Genomic DNA, 13909 nt, shown 5'->3' with positions numbered 1-13909 from the left:
ACCAGACAGATGGTGAGCAACTGTACCAACCTGTGGCACACTCACTGTCAAGCACGTGTCATGTACCAGATAATCAGCACAGCAGTACCTGAAGACAGATACAGTTAGGACATTGCCAAATTGCCCTTCTAATGCAGCCTTCCAAAAAACATAGAGTATAACAGAACAGGTATTTCCAGAACAAGAAAGATATTTGGTCACCATAATATAAGAAAGATATTAAACTATTAGCATCCAAAGGAGGGCACTGAGGATGGTGAAGGGTCTAGAGGAGAAGCCATAGGAGGAACGGCTGAGGGCATCCAGTCTGTTCAGCCTCATTGCAGTTACAACTTCCTTGTGAGAGGAAGAGGAGGGGCAGACACTGTTCTCTTCTCTGTGGTGTCCAGTGACAGGACCCAAGGGAATGGCCTGAAGCTGTGTCAGGAGAGGTTTAGGCTGGATACTAGAAAAAGGTTCCTTTCCCCAGAAGGTGGTTGGGCACTGGAACAGACTCCCCAGGGAGGTGGTCACAGCACCAGCGTGACAGAGCTCTAGAAGTGTTTGGACAATGCTCTCAGGCACATGGGGTGACTCTTGGGGATAGTGCTGTCCAGGCCAGTAGTTGGACTTGATGATCCTTGTGGGTCTCTTCCAACTCAGCATATTCTGTGATTCTGTGACATTAATGCTACTGTGCAATGTTCAGGGGAGATTTCACTCTAAATACTCTGAATTTCAAGACTGAGCTTTCCAGTTCAAGAAAGATGAAGTCAAACTGCAGTTAATGAAGAAAATTGCTATAAGGATCTTTGTAAAATGGAGAGCCTGTATCTAAGGACTGGCAAAAAGAGAAACAGATACAGGGATTTAACCTAGTTAGGGGGAAAGTTATGCAAGATAAAAAACTAATATTGTTCTGTAAGGGAAAAAAACTGAACTGGACAAACTTAAACATGAGCAAGATATTAGAAGAGGGCTCTTCATTTTTACAATGGTGAGATCCTTTCCAGATAGAACAAGTGGAGCAAAAAACTAAACTACTTTTAAGATGAGGCTTAAACATATTTTTGAAAATCATGATACCACATCACACCACTGAAATCTGAGCTGTCTGACTCAAGCTGTTCTTTTCAGTCCTGTGCTAACATACACCAATAAAGACCCAGGCAAATATCCCTATCAAAAGCAATATATGAAGTGCAGTACATGGTGGAATACCACGTCCTGCATTTCAAAACTATATGGGATTTGTTGACAGGCTTCAGGTTAAGAAAAAATATTCTTTTCTAAATTGCACTTTGCAGAACAATTCATTCCAATACTAATTACTCTCCTGACACAGCATAGTGCCACAGAGAACAAATCCTCCTTCTGAAACTATTCACCATTTCTTAAATGGACATGGTACACAGACAGCCTTGGCCAGAGAGCTTTGCACTCCCATGTCACACCAGCTACTTGCCATACTCTTAAACCACTCTACTCTTTATTTTTCAATGCTGACACCAGCAGCAATTATATTTCTGATGCTTTATAAGATTTTCCCTCCAGGTACTGTTTATTTCTGCAACTCTGTTATTCCAACACCAAAATTTTTCTGGGCAGTTTACCCCCATGCACATTATGGCACAGACCTCTTGTTGTGGGATACTGTGGTGATGCAGATTTACTATTTCATTTTTGAGACAGGGACCTTCAGAAATGTGGCTATTTAGGTTTCTCAACATCCTGCATTGGGTGCTGTTGCTACTCAGAATACTACCATGTACTGCTTTTTAGTATTTTACTCAAGAATTAAGCAAAAAGGCAAATTCCATACCTGCTTTCTTTTTGGAAAGCTGACACGTATCATGTTAATTCATCATCACATATCCTGAGTGTCTCTCTCCCTAGCACAGGGCAGATGCTTTGTAAATAACAGGCATTTTACAGCCAGCAACAGGGATGGAAAATAGAGAAGCCACAGAGCCAGCAATGCTCAAGCCTCCTCTCAAACCTGATTATAACTTTGTGGTGCAGAAGAGATTGCCTGTGTGATACATAGAAACAAAAAATTAAAAGTGTCAAGGTCTTGACAATTAAAAAATTAGAATTCAAGGTGTCAGACCCATTGGAGAGAGGATGTTTTAACATGCAAACCTGTATTTTTTTCAATCTCAAACTGAGGTCCTATTAAGGAAGAAGTATCCTTAAGCACTTCACAGAAATGTTACTCACAGTTCTCTATTCCTCATCCCCATGCTGAATGTGGAGTATTTTTCTCATTCTTCATGCATCTGCTCCCTTCTGCTTCCTAGGAAGATGCCTGAGAGTTTACCTGAGCCAGAAACAGCAAAGAACAAGTTGAGGAACAATCATCAGCACTTACGTGATTTTATTTAGTGGAGGAAGTAATTCACCATAAGTGGTATTGGAGGTGTGTTTAAGCATTGGTTTTCACAAATAAAAATGAAGAAAATTCTTGATGACTGACACATTTACATCTATTTACAGTTATTATTATTTTTTTTAGCAGTTATGCTGAAGTTCTTTTGTGAAACATCACTACATAAAAATGGAAACGGTCCTGCCCACTTGCAGACTTTGACACTCTTCCCATTACCAGAAGTATATTAATGAGTCCTACTGGCACTAAAGAATCACTTGAATTGTATTATCAAAATTACTCACTAGTTTCATAATGACTGAGCTAATTTACCAGCTTCCTGCTGCTATTCCACCCACAGGTTTCTGGACATATGCTGCATTTTTTAATATTTTAATCTCTGGCACTTGTGAACTGAGTCTACACTGAAAATAAATTAATAAAAAAAAAAAAAAAACCAACAAATTAATGCCTCATACTTAAGAGAGTAAGAAGATCCCATTCAAGCAGGAAAACGTTCCAAAGTTCGTGTTTTATGACTAAGTCAAGGCTAAAAGGGGATTTAAACTTCATCATTTTCACTCACATTGCCCAAGCAAATGCAGCCAGTTCAGTTTACAAACTGGTCAGTGTGAATCACTAGTGTGAGTAGAAAATATCTGAACACAGTGCAAAAGCTCACAATTGTGAAGGTACAATTACTATATCAAGATGACTTATGAACTGCTAAGAATTGTTTTTAGCAACATAAAATAAATACAAAGGGAAATACAACTTGTATAATATTGATACTTACTTTAGGAATGTAAACAGGGTGAAAATGAATCCAAACCTTGCACACTTCTCTGCTGCACTGGACTCTGTGCCATATATATGAAAAGTTCAAACTTATTTGCCATACATTCAATATTCAGTTGCAGCTCCAATCCACCATGCTCTTCCAGTTTACCAGGCTTGACAGCACCTTATGCTGTGAACCTGTGCCTGCTTTTGTCAGCAGCCCAGCAATGCACACAGAGGAAACAACGTAAAATCAGACACAAGTTTTACCAAGCAGAAAACATTTTAAGAAGAGAGATGTGTTCAGACTTGATGCACAGGGAAAGTGTACCCACAAATGTGGTTTTGAGAACATCTGACTTCCACCTAAAGGGAAGACAGTTTTTCTCCCTTCCTATGTGTGCAAATTCTAAAGTGGAGTTAGTTAATAGTGGAGTTACTTCCACTTCAGTTTTTAACAAACAGATTTTGACACTCTTTGAGAGCAGGAAAGGAAAAGAAGTGGAAAATCCATCCAGTAAGGCATTATAATTTTCTTGGATAAGATTTTTTTAAAATAATCCACATTTTTAATTTTTCTTTTTAAAAAGGCATGAAAAATATCACTTATGTCATGCAGGTAACCAGTCTTTATGTTAATAGTATTAAAAAATCCCCACCACAAACAGAAAGTACAGTTCACAGAATTGGTCTCCTGGTTGTAAAGCATGCATGGCTGCAGGCAACCCTTTAGGCAAAGTTAGAGATAGAATCAAGGATAAAGTGTAAGTAGACAAGCACCTAAAGCACAGATGTCTTCAGGCCACCTGTTAGCATCCCTTCATTCATTCCATGGTGAACACAATCATCGAACTCTTTTTCATTCCTTATGTGGCATTGTTAGAGGAACCTACAATGGCTGACAAATGTAAACGTCAGGATTCTCTTCAAAACCTGAGATCTGCTTGGCAATGCCTCAGGAAGGAGTTCACTGCCACAGACAGGGATATTTATTCAAAATAAACGTAAATAATTAAATTCAAATATTTGTCTTTACCGTAAGACTTCAGAAGGAATCCGAAGAAATCACAAGTACACTTCACAATTTCTAACACTGTCAATCACATAATTAAATACAATATATGAATTTTGTAATGTCTCAATAAAATGACCAATAAAAAAAAACAACCCAACCAACAAACAGGAAAAAAACCCTAAAACACACACCAAACCCATAAACAAATTAAACACAGGGTTTCAACCAATGGAAGCATTTTTAACTCTGTAAATATGAATATGTCAACAGTGCCCTTAGTCACAGAGGTGCCCTTAGTCACATATATTACACTCCAGATTTAATAATTTAAAAAATATATTTAAGTCTTTGTTTTACAAGACGACATGGAAATTTGAACCAAGTCCTGCGTGCATAGGATGACTTTTGAGTTCTCTATCACAGACTTTTGGTCCATAGTCACTAAACAACTCAAAGGATGCACTGATTTTTTGGGTAATACATCATTGTCCATATGACATATCTCACCTTTCTCTCAAATATAGAGAAAAAAATTCTCACATATTGTCTAATGACCATGATAGAGATACGTTCATCTTTTGTGCTTCTTGATAGAGCAAAAACTGCTGTTCTCCCTTAACCAATTCACCTGCCTCAGCATTTTCAGAAAAGCAGTTTATCAGTAACTTCAAGAACAGCTTTGGACACAAATAGTTTGAACTCTTCATCTGGGTCAAGAGACAGGAGAATATGTAACAGAAGTTTGCAACCTGACTCCAAAAACCCAGCACGACAGAAAGAGTTGCTTTATTTCATCACCTCTGACTGACAAGCAGCAGCTCATTCCAGAATGTCCAGTTCTCCCCAACAGAGAGCACTGGTGAGGTGGACTCACAGCCCTCCCTCGGGAAGCTGCACACGTCAGAGCACAGCGAACTGGTACCTGGAGCCTCCGAGAGTCCCTGCAACACAGCTGTGTTGGGCCTGAGCTTGGCTTGGCAGAGTCAAAGAATCAGACATGCAGATTTCCTCCCAGATGAAGTTATGTGCTGTAACATAAATGTGCCTCTTCACAGTCAACTAACTTCACAGTGACAGAAGGGGTCCTTAAAAGTTCCTCATGTGTTTGTTAGTTACTGAGAAAGGGATGCTGGCAGAGCCATTGCCTTCACATGTATAGAAACAGTAAATTTTCAACCAACCCTTTTCATAGCACACTATCACAATCAGCCTCTTTTTCTTCACCACTGTATTTTATTTAAAATTACTTAGTTTTCAGAGCAACCAAACCAAATAACTCTCTCTTAGAAAGAAATATATTACAGCTAAGCAGATTTTCAAGCAGTTGACACTGGCCTTTTGTATACCCCTGAATTTATTTCTATCACATCTCTAAAGAAGAATTTATTTGAACGGCAGTCTAAAAAATTTGGCCGTGGTCACAAGGAAATCAATGGCAGTCAAGAACAGAGTAAATCGGAAGAACCAATTAAAAATAGGAAATTTGGACACAAAAATACAAAATTTGGAATGTTGCACTGCCACAGCTCTTTCATAAATTTAACATTTACAATTCAGGAAAAGAACATTCACAAAATAAAGTGACACTGAGGTTTTAAGATGGCTCAGATTATTTGAGAACAGTAGGAAACTACAAACTTTAGAAAAAACCCAAAGAACTTCATCTCTAAGCACCACTGCCAGAAATGTGGCATTTGGAAAAAAAACAATGGTTCAGTGCAAATACTGATCAGAAATGCAAAGATAAGTGCTCCAAGAGACAGTACTGTCTTGTTAGTGTCTGCTTCAGCTACCAGCTGCACTAAAAAGGAACTTTCTCATTTTATATTTGTTTGAAAGTATTCTTATAAAACATACATTTTGGACCAAAACAGACATAAAAGCCTGCTTATATTGCTACTTTTTGAGAAAAGCAAAACACCTAACTACTGTCTGTTCAGTTAAACCTGTATCACAAAATCAAAACAGATAAATTATGTGTACCTTTTTATTTTTTTGAACTACACATGGGATTTCAGATCACTTCTTTAATATTATCCAAATGGGAAGTTTTCCTACTGTACACATTACATAGAGAGGCAAACATAACTTCCCTACCTAGAAGCTGCTTTTCACAGACATGGCAAGCCTCACAGCCACTTTCACACAAACACAGCCATAGGTAAACACAGTAGTTTGAATTCAACTCCAGTGAGTAGCATACATGTAAACAGAACCTTCTGAATCAAAACTAGCTTTAAAACAAACTCCAAAAACCCAAACAAAAACTAACAAAAAACCCCACAATATACGGATTCATGTTGTGCCCAAAGCTGTATCTTTGACAGATTCATCTTGCTGCATAAAGAAAAAACCAGAAAAACTGGAATGTGGTAAATGCAGAATTCTGCATGTCTGATTTCTAGTGCCAAGAAATCATTACAGCCTGAAATCATTATGAGTAATGGTAAATAGCAGTTAAGAGAAATATTAAAGTTCTTTAATATTTCACTACACTGCCACTTGGAAAGCATTAATGTTGAAATGGTGTCCCGGAACTATGTGTGTGTTAACTTCATATAAAAACTCACCACATTTACAACCATATTTCAATTTAATTATTGTACACAGGTTAACAAAAACACTGGATTTAACAAAAACAATATTCAGAATGGTACAACACACGTTCATTTTCTCCAGGAAATAATATTACAAGTGACCATCTTAGGACAATTTAGCCACACTAGCGACAGAAGTTCTGTTAAAATGCAACTGTGGTCTACTAAGCCACTTATTTTAGAACTACAGAGTATTTGAAGTTAAGAGTCCTACGCCCAAGGCTTAAAAATCATTTAAGATTCAAACCTCAGAATGTCTTATAGTCAAAATGACAGTATTTTTAAAAAAACACAACAAAATAACCCCAAAACAATTAATTAAAAGGCTGCTGTATTTAGTTTTAAACTCTTCATGGCATCCTCTATTCATATAGTTGCTTGTATCATTGGTAATAGGGTCTGTATCTGGCTTGATCAGGGTGATGTGGTCCAGGAAGGGGGGCCTGAGCAGGAGGCCCTTGCATCCTTGGAGGTGGAGGTGGCCCCCTTGGAGCTGGCCATATCCCTGGACTCATTCCCCCAGGCTGTGTGAAAGGGGGACTAAGAGTTCCTTGATCTTCACTGAACTGTGGCAAAGAGTTGGGATTATAGTGATGGGGAGGGGGTGCATTTACATTTACAGGTGGGCCTCCGTGCTGAGGAGGGGGAGGTCCTGGAGGAGGATGGTTCATGTACGGCGGCATCTGGGCAATGATGTGTCCGGGCGGAGGGGTTATGGGCGGAGGGGCAGAGGTCATGGGAGGCGGAGGAGCCTGGCTGTACACCATGTGAGGAGTGCCTGCCGCCTGCGGAGGGTGCTGCAGCGGGTGGCTGATGGGCGGAGGCGGCGGCGGGGGCGGTGCATAGTGCTGCTGGGGAGGCATAATATGGTGAGGGTGCGATACCACCGGCTGCCCCTGGTACTCGGGATGATGGTGAGCAGGTGCGGGGGCTGGCGGCGGCGGTTCTCGAGCACCTGAATTCGAGTCATCCTGAATGGGGACAGTTATTAAGTTGCTGTGTTTTCTCGTCGAGATGCGGAAGGTGTCCTGAGTGACCGGGCGGGGCGGTGGCGGAGCCATGGACATCTCTGCGGGAGGAGCACGGATGTCCTCGTGGGGCTGGTTATAGTGCTCGTGTGGCACATGCTGCAAAGGAGGAGGTGGCATCATGATGTGCTGCTTTGGCGGAATGTGGCTCATGTGGTGTTTCTCAGGGGGCATTATGAAACGCTCGGGAATTTCGGCCGGCGGTGGGGCAATAGGAGGATGTACAGGTTCAATGGGAGGACGAGTAACAGGCTTCCCAGCTCTCATGTGACGGTGGTTGATATGAGCTTGTAAGTCCCTCTGTGACAGGTAAGTTCTCTTGCATCCTTGAACAATGCTACACATGAAGAGAGACCCTCGTACACACTGCTCAATCCGCTGCACAGGTTCATTACAGCTAAATCAAAAGAGAATATTGGTTTATTGTCATCACAGAGAGCTCAGCGTGTATTTTTTCTTGTTAACATAATTAGCCAAATTAGAACTGACAATTTTGCCCCATGGTAGCAACGAAATAAATTTTTCACCGATTTTGAAGTTTACTACTTTTTAAATCTCAAAATGTAACTATGACTGAACATAAAAATTTGGTAGTTTCCTACGTTTCCTAAGTAGTTTCTCTCACACACAAATTTCTTCTGTGCATTAAGACTTAAAATGGGTCACTCTCACTACGTAAATTAAACTGCTGTTTATTCCTTCTCAAATCAGAGCAATAACAGGTTACCTGTCCAAAAACAATGAAGTAAACACTGATCTCTTACAATCCCAAAATATGGACTAGGAACTAGAAAGTACAGAGTACTGTACTGCCTCTGCTAAACGTACATAAACAAGAGCCATGTTAATACAGTATCTGAGCAAGATATTTAAGTTACTGTGTTACATTTCCTTTAATAACAAATCTTGAGATAACTTACCCTGGACACATCTTGTCTCCCTTCTTCTCATGTAGTATAGCACAGTCATAGCAGAAAACATGCTTGCAAGGTATCTAGAGATAAAAAACTGCTGTTAAGATATCATGTATAAATATCTATGTTATTCTGCAGAATACAGTTCCTCCCTCCAGTGCAGAATTTATAATAATTAAAGTAACTAAGTTATCTATGAGGTGAACAAGCATAGCAGTGGTTAACAATTTACAGCATCTTTGCACAGAAACCTTCTAGAACAGTTTATGTTGAGTTTGGGAGTTTTTAAGTGTTGGTATAGAACATTGGCAGAAGTTTGAGTCTTGCACTAATACCAACACTGAACTTTCACAGTAGCTGCATATGCCATCTGATTACACTTGTCTTGCTGGCAAGGAAGGAAAGTTTTAAAAGCATTAACTGTCATTAAGTCAGATGATGAAGCATGTTACATCACACTTAGGAATCTAAATTAATCTCAAGGCTTTTTAAAGGGACATAAAATGACTGGTGTTTTCTAACTTCACTGCAAGTCTTCAATTGAGATAAAAAGCTTATTTTCAAACCTAAGTGGTATAAGGTCAAAACTCCAGAACTTGAAGGTTTTTTCCTTCGTGATGGTGTTCCGGCTTTTATTTAACATTTTCAGGGTTTCCTTTATTAAATCAGGGGCTAAAGCAAAATCAGTCAGAGAGATGGAACAAAAACACTTGAGCAGTGGAGACCCCCAGTTCCATCCTGGTACTATTCTGCTGTTTATTCAGATGCCTGTTGAAATCAGTAACCTCTAGAAGCCTCATAAAGACACAGTAAAATCTAATTTTACCTAAAGGAAAAATACAGCTTCATCTTCCACTGGTAATTTCACTCACCATGCGTCCATACATTTTGATGGGCAATCCACACTTATCACAGAAATGGACCGGTGTATCATCCTTTTCCCCCAGCAGGTTTATCTGATAGGACAGAGAAGGGAGTGAGAAAACAAACCCTATCATCACTAAAGCTTCTCATTTCTATTATCATCAACATACACATTATCTCTGAATTAGCTGAAAACGAAGCAAGAACACCACAAACAGCAAAAAGTAGAGGATGTATTTTTAGTCAGACAAAAATAACTGAAAAATGTTTAATTAAGAAAGTATCTACCAGAACTACAGCTGTACCTACAGCTTGGTATGATACACAGGCAAAGACACATGACTTTACCTTATAGTCCCAAAAGATGGGTCCAGGAAATCTCCTCTGATTGCCAAACATTTCACCTCCTTTACATTCGTATCGCTCCTCTTTGTTATAATCGAATTCTTCTGTGGAAAAGAGAAAGAGAAGAAAGACACAAGCCAACCACAACACTTTCATAATTGACAACAGCTGCTATTAAGATCATGGGTTGTTTATACTGAAATCACCAAATAATGCCACAGCACTTCCAATCTGCTCAGCCCATTCTACAGAAAGGTAAGCCAAAATAGTAAGACAGCCAATTTTGGAAATGGGCACTACTGAAGGCCTACAGTGTAGCAGTACCTGCAAAATTGAAACTTGTTCTGCATTTAGACAGAACCCTGGACTCTGAAGTCTCTAAGACTGAATAATGCCTCGAACAACGCTGTAGAAAAATATGCTTTCCTACTACAGGGAATTTATATTAATTTACCTTCATCACCAGCTTGTGTCTTCGAAGGCATCCTGTTCATATTTCTTGGAGTTCGAGGTGCAGGTTTGGTTTTATTGGTCTGTTTTGAAATAAGCTTTATAGGGATTCTTCTACGGACATCAAGACCACCCAATGATCCTGAACTATTTGTTCCTTGTAAATCATTGTCTATGAAAGAAAATTTTAAAAATTATCTAATTTTTCATTTATCTAATAGTCTCTAAAAAGGCTAAATATTAACAGAAAAGTTTTAAGAAAAATAGTTTTTAAAGCTTGCTTAAGACTCACATAAAGTATCAAAATTTAATCACTAGAAAATATGTATCTTCACATACAATTTCTTCTAGAAGTCAAGTCATAAAGCTGTATTGGGAACAGCCATGATTTCAGGAAATCTAGTTTAAAAATAAAGTTATTTAAATAACTTATTTAGTCACTCATCTCTCCACAACAGAAACATTAATCGTACAGCTCTTCTCACAGAGTGAAGAGCACTGAAGAGTCAATTCTTTGTACAACCTTTATGTACAAAGATAATTTTTACAATTTATGTATATTGTTTATTGAACTAGTTAATATATAAAAATCAACATTTTGACATATCACTTAGAAGTTTACCATAAAGTATCACAAAAATATTGGTACTTAGGAATATGTGGTTTTATCCTTCCTAAACTGAAAATTATTGTAACATACAGAATTCTCCTAAACCAGATTTAAATCTAAGTATCAGGATGAAAGAAGCAAGAAACAGCCTGACACATGCATCAGCAGGTACAGGCTCCAACAGAGAATCCAGAGCACACATTGCAATGAACGTGTTGCTGAACTCCCTCAGCCTCCAGCAAGTTTATCTCAAATCACCACAGAGCATCTCATTCATACAAAAATAATGTCCTTCACAAATCTTCCCAGTTCACTTTGATTTTAACTGAAAATGCCATTCTGCAGGTATTCATTTCAAAGGTGTTTGCTGAAAGAGGTGAGCCCCAAGCTGTTACAACCCTGCCATTCCACAGGGTACAGCACTCCAGCCCTGGAATGACTGCCAAGGCCCCGAAGGATGGCGGTGCTGGAGCACCTGGACACTGAAATTAGGGCCCATTACTGTAATTCTGCACAATGCCTCACCAACTCCTGTCCCTCGAAGCCTATAACCACCGCCACACACAGTGCAACAAGTAGAGGCAAAAACAAGGGAAAAAGGGAATCCTCTCAGTTCAGCAGCTACCACCAAATCTACAAAAAGTATCAGTTTCAAACTGGGACTGTGCCCTGATAGTCCTGTACCTCCAAATTGAAAGCCCTCAATTTCCTGCAATAGATCAAACTCCTCTTAGCACTGTGGTTGACAGTTTCACTCTAAAAGGCAATATGCATAAAGGCAAAAGCAATAAAGCTTGCTTTTACTTCTGGTCATTTGTTATTTCTTTCAGCTGTCCAGATGAACCTGCAAACATTCAACTATGTCACCAGGCTTCGCCAGAGAGTGCTGGACCAAGACATCAGAGGTAAAGCTGTCTGTTTTCCACGTGTTGGGAAATTCTGTTTTCTACCAGAATACACACAACCACAGCACCATAAACCAGGATACGTCTCTGCAGCAACTCAGCTCATTTGCAAATACGGATAACTAAAACAAATTTTAAAAATCAAAAACTTGTGTATTATTTAGTCCACTGAACTGCCAATAGGTTCTGTCTCTTTTCCCCCTCATGCTCTTGCAAGCCAGGAATATTTACATGAGTTAGCTGCTCAACAAACCCAAACTAGCAAGTTTAGTAGCCACTTATGTGTCACAGAAGGATAATAAATTCCAGTCTGCATGAGCATAACTTGCAGGATTATGTCCAGAAAAAGCTACAATAAACATACCAAACTTGCTAAGACTACTTAGAGAAGCTGTAATTGGAGGTGATGCAACCTATTGAAATGTCACCTTCATCAGCCTAATTTCTGAATTTCAAGCTTTATTAAAAATTTAGAAATATAGCTCAAGTACTTTATACAGATAGTGTTATAAAGTAATCCTTTCTAAGGGAAAGGGGAAAAAAACCTCCAAACCACCCTAGCAAAAAGCCCACGTCCATTCATTTATCCACTGCACTACGCCAGCGCATTAACTAGCAAAGGATCACAGATACGCCAGCACGCTCACCGGCGAAGGACCACATTTAAACCACGAAACCAAACTTAAGCACGCGAGGAAGTTTCCTCTGGGGCCACAGCTACGGAACCAGGAAAACACATTATGGGCACCGACGCCGGGAAACGCCGCGGGCAAACGAGCGTCTCTCCCCCACCTCCGGGACGCCACAGGCTGCATCCGGTGCTGCCGGGCCCGGGCACCCCTGCCGGCCAGCGCACTCAGCGGCTCCGCTCCGCCCGGCACGGCGCGTCCCGCCGGCAGCGCCCCTCAGCCCGGCCGAGCGCCCTCGAGGCGCGGAGAGTGCCGAGCCGCAGGCAGCACCGGGGCCGCCGCGCCTACCCGGGCAGCGAGCAGGCCCCGCGACGCACCCGAGCCCCGCCGGCGCTCCCGGGGGCCGGGCCGAGCCCGCCGCCGCCGCCCCTGCACCGCCCCACGCCCGCTGGCCCCGCTCGGCCGCTCCCCGTGCTGCGGTGGGCGCGGGCCCGGCGGGCCGGGCACGGACAGGCCCCCGGCCTCCCCCTTCTCACCATTGTGGTCCATGATGCGGCGCGGGGCGCTGTGGGAGCGGAAGGGCGCGGCCGGAAGCGGCGGCGGCGCGGGCGGAGCGCAGGCGGCCGAATGGCGCTCGCTGAACCCCGGCGGGGTGGCCGGGCCGGGACCGAGTGCGGCGGAGCGGGGCCGCCTCACACCGCGGCCGGAGGGGAACGGGGAGAGCGGGGCCGCCTCACACCGCGGCCGGAGAGGAAGGCGGCGGCCCTGCGGCGCCTGCCGGACAGCGGCCCCGGGGTACAGAGCCGCGACTGTCTGGGACTGGGAGACGTGACCCTGTGGTTTTGGGGCAAGGATGAAATGAGACGAGAAGGGTATCTCAGCTCAGGAGCCGCGGAGCCCCGTTCAGCCGCCCGTGTGGGTGCAGCTTCACACGCGCTGGAAAAATGTGACACCGATCGCGCTCTCGGCTGCTGAGGGTTAGCCTTAGGTTTTAGCATGGAAGTGACAGGTTTCTGACACGCTACAGAAGCTTCATGGAGTAGAGCTCACTATCTCAGAAGAGGATTTAATGTCATTTCCATACATTTAGAATTTTGTAATTCCTGTTTGATTCATTGGGATGGTAAGTGTTTTCATAGCACTGAAGAAAGGAAAGAAATAAAAATACAAGTCTGAGTTTTTAAGTACAAAATGGCCTTGAGCAGTCCTTCCACAACCCTAAAGTAGGGTAGCTCTACTCCATGCACTTCAGATTGGTGATTGACTCTTTTAAAGCCTCCTGGATTGGGATCTTGTGCCCCTGCAGACAATGTCTCTCATCTTTATAGCCTTAACATTTAAAAGCTGCCATTTAAGTCCATTTCTTCTCTTATCTGCACAGGGCAGAGAGAACAGGTTTTCCCTTTTGTCTTTGTTGATCCTCAA

General features: G+C 41.7%; 1 protein-coding gene across 5 annotated transcripts; it reads right to left on the bottom strand.

Annotated features, from left to right (window-relative positions):
* Positions 1–6716: 6716 nt before the first annotated feature.
* CBLL1 (Cbl proto-oncogene like 1) lies at positions 6717–13153 on the bottom strand. Of its 5 annotated transcripts, none has more exons than XM_085041019.1 (6): positions 13021–13153; positions 10345–10512; positions 9894–9994; positions 9554–9637; positions 8688–8761; positions 6717–8164 (listed from the first exon to the last, which is right to left on the bottom strand). In XM_085041019.1, the coding sequence occupies exons 1-6, from the start codon at positions 13031–13033 to the stop codon at positions 7123–7125; spliced, it is 1482 nt and encodes a 493-aa protein (XP_084897145.1). In that variant the 5' UTR covers positions 13034–13153; the 3' UTR covers positions 6717–7122. The 5 variants fall into 5 exon arrangements, with proteins under 5 accessions (XP_084897145.1, XP_084897134.1, XP_084897153.1 ...); XM_085041008.1 differs by lacking the exon at positions 13021–13153 and adding an exon at positions 12503–12633; XM_085041027.1 differs by lacking the exon at positions 13021–13153 and adding an exon at positions 12503–12632 and having other exon boundaries at positions 9894–9991.
* Between the last annotated feature and the right edge of the window lie 756 nt (positions 13154–13909).

The sequence above is a fragment of the Lichenostomus cassidix genome, chromosome 1Aa, assembly GCF_008360975.1.
Source record: "Lichenostomus cassidix isolate B80296 chromosome 1Aa, HeHo_3.0, whole genome shotgun sequence".
Classification (NCBI taxonomy): Eukaryota; Metazoa; Chordata; class Aves; order Passeriformes; family Meliphagidae; genus Lichenostomus; species Lichenostomus cassidix.
Note: the sequence above shows the minus strand (reverse complement) of the source record. Positions and strands in the feature narration are given on the sequence as shown.

Coding starts and splice junctions, on each gene's coding strand:
- CBLL1 (XM_085041008.1), bottom strand. Junction 9,638..9,893: donor CCATCTTTTGGGACTATAAG/GTAAAGTCATGT, acceptor CTGTCCTATCAG/ATAAACCTGCTGGGGGAAAA. Junction 8,762..9,553: donor TCAAAATGTATGGACGCATG/GTGAGTGAAATT, acceptor TTTTATCTCTAG/ATACCTTGCAAGCATGTTTT.